The sequence below is a fragment of the Marmota monax genome, unplaced genomic scaffold (genome assembly GCF_021218885.2).
Source record: "Marmota monax isolate L192 unplaced genomic scaffold, Marmota_monax_Labrador192_F-V1.1 WCK01_AAM20220418_F8-fsc00250, whole genome shotgun sequence".
NCBI lineage: Eukaryota > Metazoa > Chordata > Mammalia > Rodentia > Sciuridae > Marmota > Marmota monax.
In genome coordinates, this window is record NW_026693876.1 from 526,021 (window position 1) to 552,122 (window position 26,102).

Consider the following 26,102-nt stretch of genomic DNA (forward strand, 5'->3'; position numbering starts at 1 on the left):
CTACCTATACCATGATTTCTGAAAGTCACTCTTCTTGACACCTCTGGTCAGGCAGTTCTTTATTGTGGAGGTCTGTGCTATGCACTGTAGGATGTTTAGCTCCATCCCCAGCCTCTGCCCACTGGATGCCAATAGCACTCCTCCCCTAGTTGTGAAAACTAAAACTATGTTTGGACATCGCCAAGTGTTCTCCAGAGAGCAAAAAATCACCCCCAGTCAAGAATCACTTACATCCTTTTACAAAATATATATCTTCTGGCTGCTGCATTCCATGTCAATGGAAATTCAATTATTAGCATTTTTTGCTTGAACCACTGCAATCATTTTGTAACTGGGTGGGCTTCACAACTCACAGTCTTCATGAGGATACCAGACTGACCCTTAAAGGACTGTCAGTGCATGGGGAAACCCCAAGGCTGTAGTCCATACACTGCTGAAAATTTTGGGGGGATCATCTGTGTGACAAACAAGAAGTGGAATTTTAAGAATTTTTAATTTTCATTCTGAAACATTTGGGAATATAGATACTCTTTTTTGATGTCCTGTAGTTTGTGGATATGCAGTAACCATGTACAGAAATATTATATTTCCCATTATTAGGGAAACTTATTCTTTCAAAAGAGCATAAACTCATCAGGCATAGTAGTGTACACCTGTAATTCCAGTGAATTGGAAGGTTGAGGCAGGAGGAAGCCAGCCTGGGCAACTCAGAAAGACCCTCACCAGCTTATTGAGACCCTGTTTCAAAATTTTAAAAAAGGGATGGGGGATGGGGATGTAGCTTATTGGTAAAGTACCCCTGTACTAAATCCTTAGTACCAAGGAAAGAAAAGAAAAAAGAATATAAACTCAATGGTAATGTTTCACTAGACAATTTTCAAGAGTTTAATCTTCATTTGAAAATTTGAAATCTGAAAACAGTATAAACACTAAAATAGTATTGATATGAATTTAGATAAAGGAATGCAGATTTAATGACAAATTATTTTATAGCAACTAAACTTGAAAAATTTTGATAGTTTGTAAAATTTTGTGTATATATATATATATATATATATATATATACACACACACACACACACATATATATATACATAAAAATTGTGTAGGTAAATACAAAATAATAATTTTATCTTTATTTTTAAAGATAGGCATTGTTCCAATATCTTTGTCCCTTTAATAAGAAAAAGTTGGAAGTAATTTAAAAACAAATACCTTTGTCATGAGCAGTTAGTTATTTGCCGTGTTATGAAATAATATACTTCATGAACAAGTTAAATATTAAGTTCCTGAAAGACATCTAAAAGCCAATAACTATATAAGTTCATGATTACTAAAGAATTTATGTAAAGGCAGTACAATATGTCCTGTGAAATAGGAGCTTTGGAGACCCCAAATAAAACCTAATATTTTTATAATGTATTATACACATGCTCCCCAACTTATAATGGGGTTATCTCCCCAGAACTCCCCAGAAACTCAATGAATATATATATATAAAATGGATGAAAATGCATTTAATACATCTAACCTACAGAATACCACAGTTTAGTAATAGTACACTGTAGAATATTGCTTGTTTACCCTTCTGATTGAGCAGTTGCCTGAGAGCCAAGGTGCATACTGGAAGAGAATACTACATTTTGCAAGTCCAGAAAAGATCAAAATTCAGAACTTGAATTATGATTACTACTGAATGCATGTTGCTTTTGTACTATTGTAGAGCAAAAAAAAAAAAAAAGGTAAATCAAACTATCATTGAATCAGGGACTGTGTATATAAATAACTTCATATATATTATTATCTCATTTGAAAAACTATGAGAATACAATTGTCTTCTTAGGTAGGCAGAGAATTGTTTTCAATATATACTGTTCAAAGATGAAGAAATTAAAGTGTTCATGGTTGGTTGACTTGTTCAGGTTTATATACAGCTGGAACTATGCAGAGCTTGAACTTCGTCTTGTGCCTCCCACTTCTAGCTCCTGTACTTCACACATTATATCATACTTCTTTGTGGCAGTCACCAGCACAAAGAATACATTAGCAAACAAATTCAGTATTCTCTAAGATCTATCTTAATATGCTTCAGGTAGTGTCAAGTCTGTAGGAAAAAGAGGGGGGAGGGAGGGAGGGTGGGGGAGGAGGAGGAGGAGGAGGCGGAGGAGGAGGAGGAGATATTTCAGTACTCCATCAGATATTTCAGCACTTCTTTTAATCTGTTATATCAAGGAGGAGGAGGAGGAAGAGGAGGAGGAGAAGGAAGAGAAGGAGGAGGAGGAGGAAGAAGGAAGGGAGTGAGAGACCTGGAATCCAAATAAAGCTTCAATACTCTGGTTTCTCTTCAGATCATATAAATCTTTCACCTTTTACCAAATAAAGCTTCAGTAAACCCCACAACTGAAAAATTAATGCAGTAGGCATAGCTCTGGCAGAGAAAACAAAGCAAATTATATGGTAATCTCATTTTCAATTATACATTTTCATTATTTGAGCAATAGCATTCAAGGAAAACATTAAATTTTATTATTACTGGAGGCTGTCAGCTATAAAAACTGCTGAAGTCTGTTTATCTTTCAGGAATTTTTGTTTTTCTATTTGCCACAGTATATGAGAAAATGCTCAGAAAAATTAATTTTCACAAAACCAATGTTTCTACCTTGCCTATTTTATTTCTCAGAATGTCCACTCTCCATTCCCAATCTGTGGACATATTTAACATGTTACCTCAAAAATACTAATTCATTTTTTAATTTTTTCATTTATTCATTGCTCACTGCACATAATTACCTCCCCTACAGGACTCCTATTCTAACAAATTAGATTCACTTGCCATAGGCAATGATAATCACACATGAAATTAAACTTACTAGGTAACTTGAATTACATAATAAATTGTTTAAGTCCTACAGAGTTTAGAAGAATAAGGCCTAAGGCTCTATGTTACATTTACCTTTTGTTAAAAATAAATGCAGTTACCATTCTTGACATTTTACTTCCAATTTATTTTTTCCCATCTTAAAGTATGTTGTTGATCCACATACATAGACAGACAGACAGACACACATTTTTAAATGGGGAGAACTTGTAAACCATCACTTACTTGATTTTTCCTAAAGAAGCAGTAGTGAGTTGTTATCCATTTGAAACCAGTTATTTTACTATTCTTTCCCAGTCCATTTCCAAGTGAAAATTTAAAGAAGAAGCAATTCCAAACATAATAATTGTAACAAAAACCATAAATGGTTTACATTTTCTAGTTAAAAGATATATATTGTCCAATTAAACTGTTTTAGAAACCCTGGTATTTGGTATCAAAAGAGATACTGTAAAGCATAAGGATATAGAAAAGTAAAACATAAAACAATGGCAAAGCTGTGCCAAGCAAATACAATCTTTACAAAGTGAATATAGCTAAATTAATATCAGATAACTAAGTTTAAAAAAGAAGAATTATTAAACAGAAATAGTCATCATCTACTAATAGAATGGTATGTTTTAGCAAGAACATATAATGTTATACCTCTATATACCTAATGTCATAAGATATATATAGTAAAAATTGATAGAATACAAAAACAAAGTGACAATTCTCCATCATATATTTCAGTACCGTTCTTTTAATCTTTGCTATATCAAGTAGAAAAAGTATCTATGTGGGCATTAACCATATACTTGATCTAAGGAATATATATAAAGCATTGCAATGCATAATTAATAAAATAACCACATTTTCCCCCTCTACCACACAAATAATGTTTTTAAGGATAAACTAAACATTTAATAATAAAATGGGACATTATAAGACAATCACATTTTAGGAATGCAATAAATTAAATAGAAATTAATAACAAATAAGAAATCTAAAATTCTTTGAGTTGAAATATAATAAGGTAGCTTATAATAAATCTTTAGGAATATACCCAAAACTGAAATTTTACCATTAAAAATGTAAGTTACAAAAGAAGAAAAACTTAAAATAAATGATCTGGGTGTACAACTCAATAAATTGATAAAAATAAAATAAGGTAAATCAACAAAGTAGAAAAATGAAATAAATGAGGAATCAATGAAATATAAATTCTATAGATAGAATCCATAATGCCAAAGTTGGTTCTCTAAAAAAACTAACAGATGCCAGGCATGGTAGCGCATGCTCTAGCAGCTCCAGAGGCTGAGGCAGGAGGATCTCAGGTTCAAAGCCAGCCTCAGCAAAAGCAAGGTTCTAAGTGAGACCCTATCCTAAATAAAATACAAAAAAGGCCTGTGGATGTGGCTCAGTGGTTGAGTGCCCCTGAATTCAATCCCCAGTACAAAAAAAAAAAGACTAACAAAATAGAAGTATCTGCCAGACTGTTAGCAGAGAGTGGTATGGAGAATAAGCTTAAATAGATAATATTAGGATTTAAAAAAAAAAAAACATAGTATAAACCAGGTGTGGTGGTCCACGCCTGTGATTCCAGCAGCTTGGGAGGCTGAGGCAGAAGGATTGTGAGTTCAAGGCCAGCCTCAGCAAAAGCAAGGCACTAAGCAACTCAGTGAGACCCTATCTCTAAATAAAAAATACAAAATAGGGCTGAGAATGTGGCTTGGTGGTTGAGTGCCCCTGAATTCAATCCCTGGTACCCTCCCCAAAATATGTACAGATAGAATTGAGATTAAAAAGATATAAAGCACTATAAACAACTTAAGGCCAACAAATTTCAAAACAGAAAAATTCCTAGAAAAGTATAAATTACCAGAATTTAGGAAAAACCAGAACAGAAGTCACAAAATATTAACCCCCTCAAAACAGAAGATCTAGATGTATTTATGAATTAATTCTATCAAATTGATTAGAATCAGATAGTTTAATACTGGTTTCTTCAGAGAATATAAACATAATAATCCCCAAATCATTTTATTAAGCTAGTATAGTCTTGATACCAAACTAGGACAAATACAGCAAAAGAAAAGAAAATCAAAGACAAGTGACTAATTAGTGCCATTTTATATGCAAAAATAAATAAAATATTAGTAAATTAAATCCAAAAGTATATGTAAAAGATAAAGTACAATCAAGAAGGATTTAAGAATATAAAGATAACACTTGTACATTATGCACTTACTCTAGCCATGATGTCTTTAGTTTGGCATCATTGCCCCCTCCCATCTCTAAACTACACAGGAGCAGCAACTAAAACCTGTTTCAACTGCAGTAAACTACTCATTCAGGCTATTTCCTCTAACCATTAGGCTCAGAATCCAACCTCCTCAAAAAACACTGAAACAAAATCTGCCATGATTTTTAACCTTACATTTATCACAATGAACATACAAAATGTAAGCTTCTCCTGCTACCTCTTCCCACTCCCTATTTCTCACCACTCCCATTCATTCTTAGCTATATACCATCATCCCCACGATAGTCTATGCTTTCTTGTTTTCCATAATCTACATACTTCCCTTTATTTTCAACTTTCCTCTAAGCATTTCTTTCACATCTTTGACAGAACTGAAAAGGCTCTTCAAAGAGGGCACACTTTCCTTTCATTGGTTTGACAACCCAGCCATATTCAGTACTGTTCCCAACAAGGAACAGTCTTGATCTTAACCTGCTACTTCACCTCGGCCACCTACCTCCTTCGTTGTCATGTGTATTCTTTCTCCCCAAATCACTACTCCAAGCATCATTATTTATTTGTGGACTACTACCAAAATTTTGGTTTTTTGATTTCTTCTGGACCTCTGCTGCATTTATTCTTCTACATTCATAATGCTTCTCGTGTGTGCTATTCCTCTGCCCCACACTCTTCACTTTCTTTAGATTTCATGGTCCATCATTCCATTTCTTAGCCCTTCTTTGCTTTCAAGTTATTCATAAAATGAGACTTCCAAATACTGCTATTTATTTTTTTCTATTCTATCCTATAAGAAGTTGGAGACCAGTAGAGAAAAAATTGTACAATTTCATTCATTTATTTACCACTGTGTGACAATTCCACCACGTTTCTTTGATCAACCCAATCTCCTATTCTTTGCAACAATTTTCCTAAATACTTATTATTCTCATTCTTCTTCAATCTCAGAAGATGACCTTGCAAATTTTATAGAAATCTGAAGGTATCAGATGAGATCATCTTCAACTTTCATTATCAAACTCATAAACATTTGCATCAATTTTCTTCATCCTCTGAGCTGTTATATAAGAAGAGACATTCCTTCTCTGAATACTGATTCACTTATGCTTTAGAGTTGGACTTCCCACCTTCTCAGGAGTCTTAAATTCATATTTTCTTAGTTCTTCACAGAGCTATATTCCTACTTCCACACACTCAGTCACTCCCTTCCATTAGTATCTTTCCCCTTAATATGCGTGTCCCATTAGGTTGCAAGTCACTTTCTTAAATTTCAGTTTCTGAACTGTTGAAAAGAGTGTAATAAAAATGAAAATATTTTGTAACTTGTAAAGTACTCTCTGATGAGAGTTAGTTTAATGTTATTAGAATTTGTTCTAACCTAGAGAGCAAAGGAATTAACTGACTTCCCAAGGCTTTATTTCTTATTTGGCAGATCTAGAGGTATGCCTCAATTCTCTATAATTAATAGCTATTTATAATTTAAAATGAGAATGTTTTCAATAATGCTAACTTGAAAGCATAGAAAGAATTATTTAAAATCTTCGTTTCAATTATTCTTGTTTAGACAAGGATATTACAATCTAGCACCAGAGCTTATTGACATTCAGAATTTTAATCATAGCATTTGTATCTGGTGTATCTACAACTAAATTGGATTTGACTAAAATAGAACCTAAGACCTGATTAAACTACTTCATCCCTATCATTAATTCCCCTCCATAACTCTATATACAAAAGAACTCTTTAACAAACTGAACAAATTAAATGAAGGATCTTTTCCAAAAATGTCAAGTTTTCTTAATTAAGAATTTTTGCACAGGGCATTTTCAGGATTAGAATTTCAGAAGTCCTACAGTATAACATAAAATGTGGCTTTATTTGATGGTGTCAAGTGTATAATATATTTTAAAATATTTTTTTAAATGTGAAAAAAGAAGAACTTATTTTTATTATTAAGACAAATATAATAGTTATTTACCCAAATATTTACTCTAACTATGTGTCCTGTGGATAGTAATTAATGTGTATTTCAATTGTATTCATCAAATTTGGATCTAGTCAACAATTTTTTGCCCAACTTCCAAGAAGGTTGTAAAAAGCAATTGAGATAATGAATATGAAAGCACTTTCAAAATGGCAAAAGCAAGGACAAATGTTCTGTCATTTCTAAGTCACTTTTATTCTTTGTCCTTAATAAGTAAAAATTTATTACTATTTTAATTTACATTTTAAACGGTTATAAACTTCATTACAACTCATTGGTTACCTTTAGTGAATATTCATTAACACTGTTGACATTCCCAGCATAAGTATTCATGAGGTTAAAGTAAGAAATCAAGAGCAGTTATTTATTATGCATTGGTTAATTTATATTTAGTCAAATTCTTAAGGTGAGAATCAACAAATATTATGAGCTTGTAATAGAGCTCAGATCAATCCTTTGTTGGTAATACATTATGAACCTCTTAACTGCTGAACTTCTAGCAGTGGGTACAATGAAAAGACATTACGTATGTCCACAAAATACCACAGAAGAAAGGCAAAGGGAGGCGCTATGGCAAAAGGCAAACTGTGTTAAGGGTAATATATGGAGTATTTAAAAATTTTTTTTTAGTTGTTGATAGACCTTTATTTTATTTATTTATATGCAGTGCTGAGACTTGTGCCTCACATGTGCCAGGCAAGTGCGCTACCACTGAGCCCCAGCTCCATCCCTGGAGTATTTTTTAATATTAACTATTTCCTTAGGGAACTCCTTTGTCTCTTCTTTCTCAAGTTTCTTTTTTTTTTTGTTTTTTTTACATGCGTGTAGTTATAAATCCAGTCATGACTGAAGACCACTATCATTAATTTCTTCCCTTTCTACATGCATGCACCATTTGGTCACCCCCACTGAAAGTTGGGCTGCTTTTCCCCTTGGCAAGGAAACCTGGCTGGACCTGTGTTTGCTTTGACCAATTGAATTCAAGGAAGTGATATTCTGGAGATTCCTAATCCGGGCCCTAAGATAATTGATGAGATCTACTTACTTTCTCTTTGAACACTGAATGTTGGGACCCTTCCTTTTGGATTTCAGCCACAATTTCAGCCACGACTCTGTGGAGAGGTCTTGTAGGAGAATCAGAAAAACAACCATGTGGATGAGCCATCCTGGATTTTATAGCCCTTAAATAATGAAAGCCCTAGCCAACATCATGTGGCCCAAAAACCATCCAGCTGAGCCAGCTAAGCCCTTCATACCCACAGAATCAGAAGAGACAACGGTTGTTCTAAGCCAGTAAATTTTGAAGATGCAAGTTATGGAGCAAAAGATAACCAAAATAGAAAATGGTGCCTAGACACAGGGTACTGCTGAAGCAAAGTCAGAATATGTACCCTTAACTTTGGAACTGGGCAAGAAATAGAGGATTTAGGGTTTTAATTAACAGTGGTGTCTAGAACAATGAAGAAATTGAAAGGCAACCCTTGTTATGAAAGGCAATAAATACTTTCACCTGTAGTAATGTGAAAGGTAAGACTAATAAGCCTGTGAAAACTGCTAAAGGGAAAAGGCAGATTAATATATTTATGACTCTAGCTAAGATTTCCAGGTAGGATACTGAAAATGCCAAATGACTTTTACCTGCCTATGATCAAATCTGAAAAGAAAAAATAAATGAGCTAAATAAGCTGTTCAGTTTTGAAACAAAAATCTAGAAGAAACATAGAGAATCAAGAACACCTTTTCCAGCCATCTATTTCTCCTCAAGGAAGAAATGACCTCAGAGTAAAGATCAAATTCAAGGAATTGCTGGTAAACCATAGAATCAGGATAAGTTAGGATCAAAATAGAAAATATGCCTCTGTAATATCCTTTAAGACTTCCGAAATATTTAAGCCAGTGCCCATAAACCTCTTACCCAGACAAGAAGATTCTAAGGATCTCACAGACCTACAGGGTAGACCATTTAGCCAGATAATGAGTATTTAAGACTCTTGTCTCTCCACTCCTGATTCTCAGCTAAAAGTATAGACAGACCTATCTTGAAGAGATTTGTTAAGTGTGCCTTTTGTCTAATGGAGTTGATAACTTGATTCAAAGGACACGCAAGGTGCTTTTAAAGGAATTACACACTCTTTTAAGGGATAGAAAGTACAAAATGAAGAGACTTCTGGGTCTTCAATCTCCAAAAATCAGGAAGCAGTTTGAGAGAACTACTCAGCTTTAGTTCTCATCTATTATTTACCTTTGTAGTACGAGAGATTGAACCTAGTGGTGCTCTACCACTGAGCTACATCCCCAGCCTTTTGAGACAGCATCTTGCTAAATTTCCCAGGAAATTTTTCCCTAGTCACTGGGATTATGGTTGTGCACCACTGTGCCTGACCAGTGACAGTTACTCAGTGGATGACTCCAAGCAGAGTCAGTATTTCATAGGAAATAGCTAATAGCTGAGAATCACTTTGGGGGAGAATTAGGCCTTAATCAACATACATTTTCTTCTTCCAGAATCATGATGAATTACAGACATGTACTCAATTGGCATTCTGAATTGCCATAGCTTATTCATTGTTGTGTGTCACTCATTGCACCTCTTGAACAAGGGTATCTGCTGCTTGACTATTGGGTGCTAGATGAATATGGGGAAAAAACTTGTTTCCCTAGTTTCATGCATCTTCAGATAGAGAAATTGCAGGAAGTATTCCTCATATGTACTTGAAACTGATTTAGATCAAACTAGGCATTGAGCTTGAACCTGATGCCATGTTGAGATGAAAATAAGATTTCTTGGGATGCAGTGAATGCATTCTATATGGCCAAAAGGTATATTAGACATCTCCAAAGATGGCTGACTTCACGCCTGTCCTTTCTTTTGTATGTACTTCCTTTGTGAATTAAGAGAAAAGGGTTGTTTTTTTCCTTCTTCTTTAATCTAGGCTGACTCTGTAAATTAGTTTGGCCAACACAATTTAATGGAAATTATATTCTGGGACTTTAAACCAGGGCCCCAACAGAACTCCACACCTCTTTTCCTCTTCTTGAAATACTCATACTTATAATGCTACTTCTTGAATCCCAGGCACCATGATAGAATACCAAGTCAGATGGAGAGGCTACATAGATGACTGTGATAGCTGGATTCCCAACTGCCATATGAATGAACTTTCCTGTTTGATTCAACCCTAATCTAGTTCCTAGATTCACAGAATTGTGAGAAAAATTAAATACTTAAATATTTTCTTATGCAGTGCTAGAAACTGAGCACTAGTAAACTCTACCACTGAGCTACATCCATAGCCCTTTCAATTATTTTTTCTTAATTGAACTCAGGGGTGCTTTACAACTGAGCTGTGCCCCTAGCTTTTTTATTTTGAGAAAGTGTCTCACTAAGTTGCTTAGGGCCTTGCCAAATTGTCAAGGACAGCCTAAAACTTGGGATCCTCCTGCCTCCACCTCCCAAGTTGCTGAAATTGCAGGTGTGTGACACCAGACATATATTTTTTAATGCACACCATCTTTATTAGTACTGTCACATTTCTAACTTTTCAATCTATTGAATGTAAAATGGTATTTATTGTGATCTTAGCCAAGTATTTAAGAAGTTAAATATCTTTCGTGTGTATAGTCACATCCTGTTAAAATACCTGGTTTGTCTTCTGCTTATTTTTCTACAGGACAATATGAATAGAAGGGAGACAATGGGCATCCTTGTTGTGTTCCTCATTTTTAATGCATATAGTAGTCATGATGCATGTTCTCTTTTAAGATGACACTGAATTCATTTGAATAGTGCTTCTTTTATGATTGATAAGAATTGATATTAGCCTATAGTTTTCTTTCCCCTTACTAACATGTCTGATTTTAGGAAGCTATATAAGTCTCATATACTCAGCTAGAAAGTATTCCCTTGACATGTGTGCTTGGAAAATTTGTATAAATTTTGGAATAGTGTATTTTTGAAAGGGGTAAAACTTACTCTAAACCTTGGTCAGGTGTTGCCAACATTTTTTAAATTTCTTTTTACTACAAAACAGTACTAAGTCCAGTTTTTCTCTCTTCTTGAGCCCATTTAAGTAAATTGTAGTTTTCTGGAGTTTAGTCTATTTTGTCTGTTTTCAAATATGTGAGCACTAAGAAGCTCTTGGTACTTTTTCCCCCATCTATGCTGTACCTGTGGGATCGAACCCTTTCAATCTTTATGCTGTTTACATGTGCTTGTTTTCTTCCTGTTCCATTATGCCAGTTTAGTTTTGTCATGAAAACAATGTTGATGTTGTTAATCTTTTTTTTTTTAAAGAGAGAGTGGGGGAGAGAGAGAGAGAGAATTTTTTAATATTTATTTTTTAGTTCTCGGCGGACACATCTTTGTATGTGGTGCTGATCGAACCCGGGCGCACGCATGCCAGATGAGCGCGCTACCGCTTGAGCCACATCCCCAGCCCAGATGTTGTTAATCTTTATCTTTTTTAAAAAAGAGAGAGAGAGAGAGAATTTTTTTAATATTTTTTTTTTAGTTTTCGGCAGACACAACATCTTTGTATGTAGTGCTGAGGATGGAACCCAGGCCGCACCCCCAGCCCTAATCTTAATCTTTTTCTAATTCATCAATTCATTACTTTCATTTCCTTCTACATTGTGTATTCTAGTGTTTTAAGTCAGACATTTAGTCATTTTCCCTAATTTCCTTTCAAAGTGTATTTCTACCCTATCAATTTTTAAAAACAAATTACTTAGATTCTCAGTACTTATGGGTGTGGTTTTTTTATTTTCTTTTTTCTTTTGACCTCCATATGTCTTATTTTATTTTAGACGTTTTTCTTTTAAAACAGCTTATAGTTAATTTTTTTTTTTAAAAGAGCTGACCAACCTGTCATATGACTAGGTAATTCAGTATACTTAAATACTAATACAAGACTGGTTACTATTTTTTGTTTCTGCGTGGTGAGGACTGAAGCCAGGGCTGGCACATGCTAAGCAAGTACTCTGCCACTAAACTATATCCCCTACCCTATTATCTTACTAGCATTGCCTCAAATCCCCAATATATTCCTTTATCTGTATTTACTGCCTTCCTATTCTACATTTTACATTTATTTTTTCTTGGAATGACCGATCTCCTATCTATTTTTTTTAGAGGTCACCCTTAAAATTTTTAATATTTATTTTTTAGTATTTGGCGGACACAACATCTTTGTTTGTATGTGGTGCTGAGGATCGAACCCGGGACGCACGCATGCCAGGCGAGCGCGCTACCGCTTGAGCCACATCCCCAGCCCTTTAAAATTTGACTGTATATATGTAAATAATCACATTAAAATAAAAGCACCTCAGGACACTGTAATTTTAATCACCCTCTTCCCATTTTATAAGCTACTATGCAGCTTTCCAATTATATCCTTATTTGAAAATTCCACGTCATTCATGTTTTATAATAATATTTATTTACAATTATATTTGTTTACAGTTTATCATAAATGCCCTTCCTTTATGATCGTGTTATACAAACAACACTTTAAATTTACATATATTTATTATCCTATTTGCTTACTGGTTCTTCAATTCCAGATAATCCTTTCAGAGAAATTCTCCCTGTTGAAGATCATCCATTCGCAGTTTAAATGAAGGTCTGTTGACAGTCAATTTTGCTTCATGCGAATTCTAAGCTGACACTTTTTCTCAGATTTGAACATACCATTCTATCACCTTTTGGACACACTGGGGATACTATTGCTGTCAGGAAGCCTACTAAATATCTGTCTGTCTTGTGTTCACTGAAGATCTTTATGCCGTCTCTGGATGCTTTTGAAATCCTGTATTTGATATCATGCAGTTTACTCCATTAGGTCTAGCCATAGACTTGCTTTAAGTATGTATATATTGTAAGTATGATATATTGTACTTCCTGAATTTGTGAATTCACATTTTTCAAAAATTGTGGAAATTCTGTTATCTTTTCAAATATTGCCTCTTCTCCATTCTATTTTCTCCTCCTAGTCCTTACAGTTCTTTACTCCATATCTCTTACCTAATATTTTCAAGCTCCTTTTATTCTCCTTGCTGCTTCCTGGTAATGTCTTTAGACTTAGCTTCCAGTTCACTGGTCTCTTCAGCTGAATCTACTATAATACTCAGTATACCTGACGGTTACTTTTTTCTAATTTCAACAAATACATTCTCATTCCCAGGAGTTCCATTTTGTTCTTTTTCAGAAGTGGCTTGTGGTTTCATTCTCCATTTGGAGAACTCAATTCAATGTTTATTTTTTCCATAGGTTCTTTCTCATGCTAGCTAGTTTCACCTTGTGGCATGATATCTGGTCATGAAATAGTATTGCTAATCATTATCTATGGGAATCTTGGGACTTAATTACAAGTGTTTCCCTTCTGTTTCTGCCAGAAGCTACAGAGTTCTGTAAACTGAGGGCTATTTAATATTCAACTGTTCTGGCTAGGGCAGCATCTCAGATTCACATCTGGTGTTAAGCAAAATGCTTATAACAGTGCTGCTAGTGGTACCTGGCATGCAGGAAACCAAAATTCACTTGTATTAATGCTTAAAAATAGTACTCATGATTCCCAACTAAAAAAGTGTTCATTTTTGTGGAAGAGGAAAGACTGAGGTGTGATTTCTTAAAAGGTTTTTTCCAACTTCTTTTGAGCACATTCAAAAGCAGATTTTATTCAGGATCTTGTTGTTTTAAAGTATCTAGTCTATTATATTGCTGGAAGCAAAGTCCTATTTAATGTATTTAAAAAGTTATAATACACTAACCTGAGAAAGCACATAATTTGTCATTTGTTATTCATTCAAATCTCTCTGGAAAGGTTCCTTAGCCCTTAATCACTTGAACACGTATCAGAAAGGTCTTCGAATACAAACAAAGCCCACAAATTACTGAACCACTTGGGAGAAATTTCTCCTGGGCGGGTCTAGTAGTAAGCTATTGTAGTCAATACTGTTTAAATGTTTAATGTCCTGATCAATATGTGATCTAGTTCAACAGGACTAACATCTGTTAATATCCCACATTTTGAACCCTTTCAGAAATGGATAATGCTTTGCTACATGCAACTCTCATCTAGATGCATAACTTTATTTTTGGAAACCTGAGCTGCCTATAATATAAACAGATGCTAAACAAGGCAGCTGGTGAATTCACGTTGGTAAGAAACAAACACACCTAATAGGCATTGTGGTAGAAGATCTGACTGCTAGTGTCTTGACTACAGAGGGACTGTGTATATCTTTATTATTCATAGTTGTTGATCAATGTTCTCTGGATGATCAGGAAGCTCTTTGTGCCTCACCCTAATCACTGAAGTAATGAAAGGAGATACCCGCAGCAAGAACTGCAACTGCAAATGCTGCAATCACACCTAAAAGTAAAACAGACACAAAACAAATGGAAATGGAATGAGCAAAAGAAAGGCTTAACTCTTCCTAGGCTCTGAAATGCAGGGAATAGATGAGCTATAACACAGCACACACAGAGACATACACTTATACATACACTGTATCATAATACACACACATATGGTCTATACTAAAAGCCAGTGAAGTCTTAGCAGAAAATAAAGCTATAAGTTGAAAAATTAGACTACAAATGTTGGACAAAATGTCTTACACAGAGGTGTGCACTTGGACAAAAAGACAAAATAAATTCTTTCAAAGATTTCTATGAATATACACACATGCGCACAACACAGAGAATACACCAACCATCTCACAATACTAAGTTTAAGCCAAAAAAAAAAAACCAGCAATAAACAGTCAGTAGTTTTCAAATATTAAAATGCAAAGTCGTCTGTGTAGCTATTCAAAACTATAAAAGCCAAGGTTTATAAATTCACAGTAATAGTAAGTTGCAGTTGGCAACTTTTAGTTTTTCCTGATTATGATAAGTTAAAAAAAGAAATTAACCAAAGTCGTTCATACAGACCAACGCATAGAGATACAAAGAATTTAGGTAATTAAGTAAAGCTTATCTAATGAGTGACAAGAACTACAACTAAATATCTGGCTCCTAACTATAAGTAATAAATAATAATGTTTAGCATTTCTTGAATTGTTATTCCACTAAGCAATAATCTACTTTTTCTTTGTTCAAAAAATCAAAACATACTGAAGGGACTATTGCACTTCTTGGAGCATTTAAAATACAAAAGTGCGGGGCTGGGGCTGGGGTTCAGCAGCAGAGCACTTGCCTGGCAAGTGTGAGGCCCTGGGTTCGATCCTCAGCACCACATAAAAATAAGTAAATAAATAAAGGTATTGTGTCCAACTACAACTAAAAAATAAATATTAAAAAAATTCATTAAAATACAAAAGTGCATTTTAAATTTCCAGACAAGTATTTTGATTTTTTTTCATAAAACACCTCAAAACATTCTAGGAATACCACTTTGGCTTCTCTTTACTAATTGATTCCAAAAACTCTAGATGTTTTTCTTTGAAAACACCAAAAGCTTATGGGCTATGCCATCTTTGAGGGCACTTAGGTGATAACACATTATTTATAAACTTTTCTTCCTCAAGAACCCCGAACTTTCCATAATATTTAACAAATACTAATAATCTGGTATTAATCTAGTACTTTTAAGAAATAAAAATAAATTTAAAGTACTAAGAAAACTCAAAACCCAAATATTATTTTTTCAATGTTATAAAAAAAGGTAAAATACCTATGTTTTGCCGAATTTTCAACATTACTGTAGTTTTAATTGGTTGCTCCAGTTGTTTATCATCTTTGTGTTCCAATGAAGCTTCATTATTCATAGAGCTCATGCAAGCTGTAAAAGATAATAATAAATCCAATATAAGATGAGAATTACCATTTAAACTGAGTTTTAAAGAACATACAATCAATACTGATTTTCTTCTACTCATCTTTTTTATAACATTATAAAATTACTCCTTATCTAATGTAGGTGAACTGCATATCATAGAATATATGTCAAATATATCCCACTCATGGTATATGTTAAACAGGCATAGCTTTCCTATTTAACACAGTTTTATCATTGACCCAACCAGAAAGCTACAGAGCCAGTATCAAATGATTCCCAGTTTTTATACAGCTCCTGAGCTAAAAAATAGATTACAAAAATAATGTGAAAGAGAGCTTATGTGGCTCTATTTTATGTACAACCAGAGATAGGAAAAAATGTGAATTGTAATGTACTCTGTTGTCATATATAAGAAATTAAATTTTTTTAAAAATCCAAAAAAAGAATAAAACAAAAATATTTTTTAAAAAAGATTATTTATGAAGTAAAAAAAAAAAAAAATTACTATTTGGCCTGATACAGAAAAAGAGTGCTGACTCTTGATCAAATCTGCAAGTTCAAATATACAAGCAAACATTAGAAATGTGACCTAACCACACTCTAAATGTTAAAGAGGACAAATACATCACCCCATTTTACAGGTGGAAAACAAAACCTAGGAAAGTGCATAACTTGAGGGTCATGGGCATCAAGTGAGGATTCAAACAAAAGTTTTCTTTTAAGGTTTATGTAGCTCAATGGTATAGCACTTGCCTAGCATGTGTGAAACCCCAGGTTTGAGCCCTAGTACCCTCCCCAAAAGAGAGAGAAAGCATTCAACTAAAAAGAAAAGTTTTCTTTCTACTTCATTATGCTGACAGTGACTTACATAGATTGTCCTATCAGAATTTACTGAACACTGATTAAAAGTGACCTGATAACTTAGAGATTACACAGGGTAGGAATTTTCAATTTTCTTTTTTCTCCTCTAGTGCTGAAGAATTCTATGAAAACAAAAATCTGACAGAAAATCTCAGTATAATAGATGAAAAAAGTTACTACTGAGTTTGCATCAGGGGTGGAAGTTCCTGCAACCTGACCAGTTAGTTCCTTTCTTCTATCCGGTCTCATTCCAGAAGTGAGAGTGGAGTGCTGCTCTATAGAATTCTAGGAAACTACATCTGAAAACTACAGTTTCAGATTGATTCTTTTAATGTACAAAAAGAGAAAAAAAAAAAAAAACTGCAAAGAGACATAGTAAATACCATCGCTTAAATTTAAAGTAAAATAGCCCACTGTTTTAATTTAAAATGTCCTTACAGATGTTTGTACCCCATTTTACTAGCATATGACCAGGAAGTTAACATATGAACTTCCTGCAATGGATACCCAGGGCACCAAATGGATACAAGGGAAAAAATTACCTATTTCTCATTAATTTCCCATGAAGGTAAGTTTACTATGGTTTTCAGAAATAATCACTAGTAACTACTTCACTGAGATCAAGTGCACCACCATTCTTTCTTCAAGTATATAACTAAAGTGCTTTAACTTGGACCAATCCTCAAACCCCACCCCCCTTTTTTTTTCCTTTTTGTTTTTTCTCACAGTGCTAGGGGCTAGTGAATGCTAGCCAAGTGCTCTGCAATGAATTACACCCCTAGCCCTTTTCTCCTTTTTTCTACTCTCAATCAAATTAATCAAAAAAGATGAGACAGTAATATTATGAATTGTCTCTATACTATTTAACAGTTCCAATTTCTCAAGGGCTATTATACTTTAGTTCTAAACTATAATTGGTCCAACAGCTTCAAATTTCCTCCAACTTCAGTCTATAGGTCTAAAAGTTGAATGGGACAGCAAAATTGTATTTATATTAAACTTTGGATCTTCTGTTAGCAAATATCTTGGCTAGGTTCTTTCCATCTTTGGGACAATAAAACCCTTGTATCAAACACACAACACTTTACTAAGACCCTAGCCTCAGTAAATATTTGTTGACAAAAAATTATCAATTTTGTTAAGTTCTAGGGATTAGGATCCAAGGATCAATAAAATAGTGATCCCTGTCTTTAATGAGCCAACTAGAATTAAAAAAAAAAATCTGTATAGATACTAACTTGTCATTAACTTTCATATGTCAGCCTAGGTCAACTTCACCCAGGTTTTTCAGAGTTCCCTGTTCTATGCTATTCTTCATTCTTGTAATTATCTAAACCATTATTTGAATATCAAATGCTGATCTTCCATATTCGCCTATAAGATCTTTAAACATAAATAGGTAAAATATTTATCTACCTGAACTCCATGCCTAAAACATGGTAGGTGTTCATCACTATTATTTATTGATACAGACTGACACAATTTGTATGTCTGTCTGTTTTGGTGGGAACATAAAGGATTTAAACTCAAATCTCAAGACATTAGGTCATTTCACCAATATGTCAATGTTATTTGAAAATTTAGATATAAATAGCATGACTTAATAAGAACTATTCCTTAAAATTAAGTAATTCTAAATTCAGACAAATCTTAAATTAATCATGAAAGAAAGTAACCTTCTTGAGCAACTCTTAACAAAAGAGGAAAAAACGGCCATGTATACATTCAAAGTTGTTCATTCCAAGCTGCTAACGGGTAGAAAGGACTATTTAGAAGCTTAAAATGAAATGTTAAGACTTGAATTCCTTAGTTGATTGTCTTCTGTATCTTTTTTACTAAGTAAAGTATCACTATGGTTGGCAATTAGCCATAAAAATACAACTTTAGTGTTAACTCATTTTTCCTTTAAATCCTCAATGTTTAACTGAACAACAAAAATGAATTTCAGCTTTGATATCCAGACATAAATGTCAAAGATGAGTTTCACCAGATTTTAAAGGTGTGTCTTCATTTTTTTCAATCTGATACTATGGATAAAGTATGTCTGAATTATTAAGTTAATGTCTACTGGGGGATGACTAACACATCTAAGAAATTTTAAAGCCATAGTTATCCCTTACCATAAGTGAGTCATTTTGACAAACAAATTGTCCTTCATCTCTTAAGTCATTTAGAAGTATGTTATTTTAAAATACTTACTTGGCAAAACATGTATTTTAAACATAGCAACTACTTGGCAACTATATTATAGAACATAAATAATTAAATAATAATCAAGCAAATAATAATTTCAAATAACTTAGAAATAAAGCCAGATACTTAAAACAAATTGAATGTTCCTAAATGTGTAACTGATTTTAATTTTTTAATCTGAACATCTGAATTACTTTTTGTAGTTTACTTTATATGGAAATCCTAATTCCAAATGTTTAGGAAAATCTATGCATATTACAAAAAAACTTTCATATTATAATGTGAATCTTTTTTTATTTTTAAGGTGCTGGGATTGAACCCACAGAAGCTTTACCATTGAGGCACAACCCCACTCCTTTTTATTTTTTGAGATAAGAGTCTCACTAAGTTGCAAAGGCTAGCTTCACACTTTTGATCCTTCTTCCTCAGTCTCCCAAGTCACTGAAATTACAGATATGGGATACTGTGCCCAGCTTAATGTTTTTTTAAATATATTTATATATAAAATCCACAATCTAAGGTTTAAAAGTACTTCATATTAGTGGGTTCATGCTAATATTTAATATGATACAAACAATGCTAATGATAAAGCTAATGAGAGAGAACTGAGAAATAGGGTTAAAATATATTTAGTATGCATATAAGTAATGGAAAAGAAGAATGTTGTTTTGGTTCTTAAATCTCATTTATTTGCAAAAATGAACACCATGCAAAACTATGGAACTTTAAGTATAATTGGGATTAACCAGTACAATATACAATAATTTATAAAATAGCTATGTGCTTTCAATGACCTTTCAGTGGAAATAAAATACAAAAGTAGTCATGATAAAGAATGAAAAAAAAAAAAAATGGAAAAAATTTACTAAAATTTTAAAATGCTAATGCCAAAATTTTGATACTGTAGATTATAGGTTATTGATAATACTTACTGCTTGTTAATTCTGATTAAGTTCTTAGGTACCAGTACTCTTAGGACCTTATTACATTCTCTGAATAAGTAATAATATATATGACATTCTATCTTCCAAATCAGATTATGGGCTTTTTTTTTTTAAATATTTTTTTTAGTTGTTGATGGATCTTTATTTATTTATATGTGGTTCTGAGAATCAAACCCAGTGCCTCACACAAACTAGGCAAGCGCTCTACCACTGAGCTACAACCCCAGCCTTGATTATGGGCTTCTTGAGGAAAGGAATCCAGTTATTGATTCCCATCTATTATAGCCTTGAATAGAGCAATGCTTAATATATATCTCATAAATAGACATACTAAATGCTGTAAACTAGAGTTACTATTTCTGGCACAACAACCAGTACTATGTGTTTTCAAGAATTTTAAATGTTCTCTACCCCTTACAATGTTCTGAACTATTGAGCCATAAAATTATGACTATTATGTCCTTTTTAAATTCTAATCATGTTCAATATAGTGTACTACAAAAACCTTATAAACTTCATGTCTAAGTGTGAATAAAAAGGTGTGCTATTGTCATAAAAAATAAATGCACAACACAGGGAACTATGAAAAAGTTTAATGAAAGTGACCTAGTTTGAGCACATAAAAGTTAATGACAAGTTTAAAAAAAATTCTAGTTGATTCACTGAAGACAGGATCGGTATCTCATTGATCTTTGGATCCCAATCTCTAGGATTGACAAAACCAATAATTCTGTTGTCAACAAATATTTAATGAGTCCCTATGATGTGATGAGGCTAGGATCTTAGTAAAGCGTTAGAAACACAGTATAAACAACAAAGGCAAAAGTCCTTGGCCTTGTGAATTTTAGGAAATACTCAATAAATGCTTGCTGAACTACAAATATAATGGCTTCATAGAATTTTGAATTTATTAGATTTTAGTTTGTTTTGGGGAAGCTCATGCAAGGCTATCTTATAGTGGTAAGTGTCTTAGCAGTGTTAAGAACATGAACCCCGTTATTAACTCTTTTAAAGACTAACTTTAAAAGCACTAAATAAAATAAAAGCCAGTCTGTACACTCTTACATTTAAAATACAACAACAAATGAAACATGAATTAAAAATATTTAAAATTATAGTCAAAAAATATAAATGAAATCTTTCTCTTCTTTCTGTTTTAGATCCAATTTTTAAAGAAACTTATTAGTGGGGCAGGTTTTGCAAACAGTGCTACCATTATTACTCCTTCCTTAGTTTACGACAAGCTACTTACTAAGAGTGAGACAAAGAATATGAAAAATATGAAAACCATATATGATAACAGATCCAAGATTCCAGCTAATAAGAAACTAAATTGTCATGATCAATAATAAATTAAACTAGGATACTATAACAACATTCATTTACGTTAAACAAGTTCCAAAGGACAGAATGAAGGACAACAGGCTAAAATAAGTATCTAGATGATGGAAAATAACAGTCCTATAGTCTGTATTAGTTAGGCTCACAGGAAGGCCATAAATAAACCTGTCAGGAAAAAAGCACAGCTGCTAAACCAAGTAGCCTAAGTTAATTTCTAGTTCCTCCATTAACAGCAATATAAATGAGAAATTACTAAAACCTTCAGAGCTTAAATCCTCTTAAATGGAAAACAGGGTTAATATAACAGCATCCACATCACAGCAGCTGTTACAAGGATTAAATAATTTAGTATTTATAAAGTTTTTAAAACAGTAGCTGGCACACAGTAGGTTCTTTATTAACAATGGCTAATATTAATATAGCCATATATTACATAACAATATTTTAGTCAATGGTGGACCCAATATATGATATTGCTTACATAAGATTATAATGAAGTTGAAAAGTTCCTATCAATGAGTGAGGTCATAGCTGTGGCATTCATCTTAATGTCACAGAGCAACACATGACATGTTTGTGATTATGCTGCTGTAAACAAACCTACTGCGTTGCTAGTCATATAAAAGCATAGCACATACAATTATGCATTGTATATAATACTTGATAATAAACAACATCACTAGCTTATATATTTATTATACTTTTTATCAATATTTATAGTACAGTCCTATTTATTTAAAAAAAAAAAAAAGTTTACTATAAAACAGTATGCCACAACCTGAGGTGTAGCTAAGTGGTAAAATGCTTGCCCAGCATTTAGGAGGCTCTGGGTTCAAACCCCAGGCCCTAAAATAAATGAAAAAATAAAATTTAAAAACAAAATAGCATGCCATGCTATGCCAGCATCAACTCCGGACACATCATGTTTAACCTGTCTCTTGACTGCATCAAATGTTGAGTAACTAACCAAGTTTGTGTAAAATACACTCTATGATGTTCACACAACAATAAAATTAATGAAAAACACATTTCTCAGAATGTTCAACTGAGTGTAACATCTCAATAAAGACAAGTCAGAGTACATATAAGGAAGTAGTGTTTTGGGGGTTTTTTTGAGATGGAGATCTCTTCATTTAACCCAGGATATCTGTCCTGAAACTCCTAGGAGCAAGAGATCCTTCTCCTCAGTCCCTTTAGTAGTTCAGATTATAGGGACATACCAACACACCTGGCTCCAGTGTACTTTCAAAAAGTAGGTATTTTCTATCTGTTCAAGAATATACCAGAGTTACACTTTTAAAAAACATAGCTGCTCTTTAAAACTGAGCACTAAGCACTTTAGAAGAGTGCAGGTTTTTTTCTTCAAAACATTGTTCACATCATGATCAACATTAATCTGATTGGAAAAAACTAAGCCTGGGTGATCTTTCCTAACTTGATACTTGACTGACAGATTTAAAATTCCCCAAATACTTACTTGACTCACCATAACCAACAGTGCACTCTACTCCTCGTAGGGGGTGAGAATTAGCTATGCTAAGAGGAATAACTAAGAAATTAGAAAAAGAACTTTAAAAAATTGAAATATTCAAATTTCATAAACACCCACATTCAAAACTAACCTAAAAACTTTTTACTTTGACATCACAAGTTTCAAAGACAGTTAATTGCTCTTTTACTAAAGATTTATTGACATTTATACATAATTCCTTTTATTACATATTTTTGAATGTTTCAGGAAGCTTGTTATACACTTTCGTTTTTACAGACAAGTTTTGGTATCTTTTCCTCAATAGAAAAACAAAAAAAAGCAGTCTTTAGACTAAAATTACGGCTAGGGGAAGCAAATTATTTTACACAATTGGATAGTATGACAAATCTATTCTCTAAAAATAAGCTTGATCTAATTTTTGAAAATGCTCATTTCACTTTAGTGTACTCATTATATAAAAAAGGACATGAAGAAAAAGGCAAGAAATATAGAGAAATATTTAATAAACAAGAGTAGTTAAAAAACTTTATGACATGATGCTTAATCAAATAACTAAGACTAGTTTTAAGAAAAGCTTGCTCTTACATTAAAATAAATACCTAAAAGTTATACATTTTCACTTATTTAAGGTTAAACTGATCTTATGAAGATCTACTTACTAGGCCTGAAAATACCTTAAATGTTTTAAATTTTGGTATGATTTCTAAAAATGGTTACTGTATGTTTATTCATGTAGAAATTAGTCAAATACATTTAAATGCCTTGATTAACACTTGAAATGGCAAACAGAGTTAGCTTTAAGAAAATATAAAGACATGATATTTAAACCAGATATCTCAAGGGTAATCTTAGCAATAGTCTAATCAGGTTGTTAATTACCTGTGTTGACTTCCTCTGCAATTTCCAAATCTTCTATTTGAACCGTATGATCTAACATCTCTCTAAAATGGTCTCTGATTTCTTCAGCTGATTCATCACCAAATTTATAATCGCATAACTTTACAGTGGATCCAGGAATGGGGACAAAAACTCGATGAGGGAGAATGTAGAACTCTTTTTCAGAATCTAAAAGGAGAAGGAACATTATCAATATTTAGACAGATCTGTCACTGGCATTTGTCAAGATGTACTTGGGAAGGATATGAAAATACTAATAAAGCTTAAAATGACAATTTTCATTTCCTAATTGATGTGGCACAAAAACACTCTTGGAACACTGAAGAAGAAAGCTGTCATCTTCTTGTTTGTTTTAAACTTAAAACACTGTGAATTTTATAATAAGCTGACTTTTCCCTTTATCATGCATGTTTGGAGTCAAACTGGAGTCTATCTACATCAAGGATACAGGACAGACAGCATATGTTTTTGTATTAATGTCACTACTGACTACATCTTACTTGATGGAGTCCAATATCAAGAATGTTTAGGACATGAACACATATATTTTGTGTACCAAGCTCACTACCAACCCCCAACTTGCTTGCTTTCTCTTCTTCCATGTGCCTCATTATTTATTTTTCTCTGTTTTATGTATAATGCCTCTTTGTATACAACCTTAAATAATTTTTAGACAAACATGACTCTATATAAATAATAACTACTTCACTTTGAATATTTACAAACTAAAACTTACTTTTTCACTAACAGTCAGTGATTCACATAAACACATAACTGCTGCTTAGTTCAACACTATGATTGTAATGAACTATCACAAAAATAGATTTTGTGTGAAGAAAGACCTCTGTCAAAAAGACACATGACTAAAAAGCTATCGATGTAAAGATCAAGTAGAAAAGTGGGGTTCACATTAAAGTAACCTACATTTCCTCACTAAGAAACTAGTGGTACCTTTAATTACAAACAGAAGATGAACAATGCCTTAAGTGCCATGGAAAATGCCATGATTTCACCTGTTCCCTGTAGATTCCATGCATTACTTGTTTAGAGATGAGAACTAGGGCAATAATTTTACTCTTTGACCAGACTGCCTCCTAGTTGTAGAACTGCATCACAACAATTTGTACAGCAGCACATAAACTATGTGTTGAAATAAGGACTATATTATTTTTATTTTGAGCCACCGATATTTGAAACAGATTAAGTAACTTCAAAGCTAGCTAGAAGGTACATGTATTACTGGCACACAAAAATTTTAAACCATTTCAAACTGCATCAATTCTAAGTTTGCCTGAAAAAATAATATAAATCAGATGTGAAGAAAATGATTGCAAAAATTTAAATTGCTCATTAAAAAAAGAAAAAGCACTTCTTCTAACTTTCAAATTAAAAGGTTCAATTAGCAATTTATTATCTACATAAGACCAAGTTTTTCATTTGATCTGAAGTTAAAAATTAAAGGAATAATCTTTTGGAAGAAACACATCTCAAATAGTATTCCAAAAAAAATCATTTAGGAATATTCTCCACAGGAGAGAGAAAGATAAACGCTGAATCTGGCAATCCCAAAGAAACAATCTAATATACTAAAAAATATAAAGATTATGACTGATTAGTCTAGCAAACCTAATATGTTGGCTATAAGTAATACTAAAAGAAGTTAGTTTATAGAAAAGTTGTTTGTTCCCTATAAACATAAAAATCTTTCCTTAAAAAGTTACTCTGATTGTTTCAATTACGTATATACCCAAATTTGAATTGAAAATCCACTCATATCAGAATAGTAGGAATGGGGACTAGGTTTAGGAGGTTTAGTTTCAAAAAAGCATACTCAATATTATCATTTTTTAAGTGAAAAAAATATTTTAAACACAAATTACTGAGCTGGTATAAATTAATTGTTTCCCCAAAGACTGAATAGTTATTAAACTATAACAGCCTTTGTTTTTGATGTAATGAAATCTGTTATAGTTGAGAGGTAAACAACATAGTTTATAAATAGAATCTATTTAAAAATTTATTATATGAACACATGCAAAAAAAAGTACTTATTTTATACTCATAACTTTTTTTTCTGGGATTTCATTCAAAAGCAGATCCTCAAATAGTATTTCACAACGATCAGCAACTGTGTTCAATATGTCTCTCTTCACTGCCTGAGTAGGTGGGGGATGGGACAAGCAAAAACACAACAACAAAACTTTAGAATTTCATTATTTAATTATAAAACCCCTACAAATTTTGCTTCCCAGTATAATTACATTCACTCAACAACTGACGCATACACATCAATCGATTTGTTATTTCCATTTATTTACTATACTTCTTAATACAATTACAGTTAATGACAAATTTGCCTAGGACCTCATTTAAATAGTACATTAAAACCAAATAAATGAATGAAATTTTCTATCTAAAAAAATCTTACCAGTATTCCAAGTAAGGACATGAATAACTATGACACAGATGCCAGTCATCATTTTTTTA

General features: G+C 32.9%; 1 protein-coding gene across 5 annotated transcripts in view; it reads right to left on the reverse strand.

The window, feature by feature from the left end:
* Positions 1–5,092: 5,092 nt before the first annotated feature.
* Positions 5,093–26,102, reverse strand: part of Odr4 (odr-4 GPCR localization factor homolog) — a 39,457-nt gene continuing 18,447 nt past the window's right edge. Inside the window, exons 11-15 of one of the 5 annotated variants that reach the window (XM_058585110.1) lie at positions 25,681–25,771; positions 23,598–23,783; positions 22,704–22,775; positions 15,783–15,890; positions 5,093–8,216 (exon numbers count right to left, since the gene is read on the reverse strand). In XM_058585110.1, the coding sequence (XP_058441093.1) occupies positions 8,146–8,216; positions 15,783–15,890; positions 22,704–22,775; positions 23,598–23,783; positions 25,681–25,771 (528 nt within the window). In that variant the 3' untranslated portion in view covers positions 5,093–8,145. Of the gene's footprint in view, positions 8,217–12,519; positions 14,478–15,782; positions 15,891–22,703; positions 22,776–23,597; positions 23,784–25,680; positions 25,772–26,102 lie in introns of those variants that run through there. The other 4 variants (XM_058585108.1, XM_046462688.2, XM_058585109.1 and 1 more) reach the window with 4 other exon arrangements.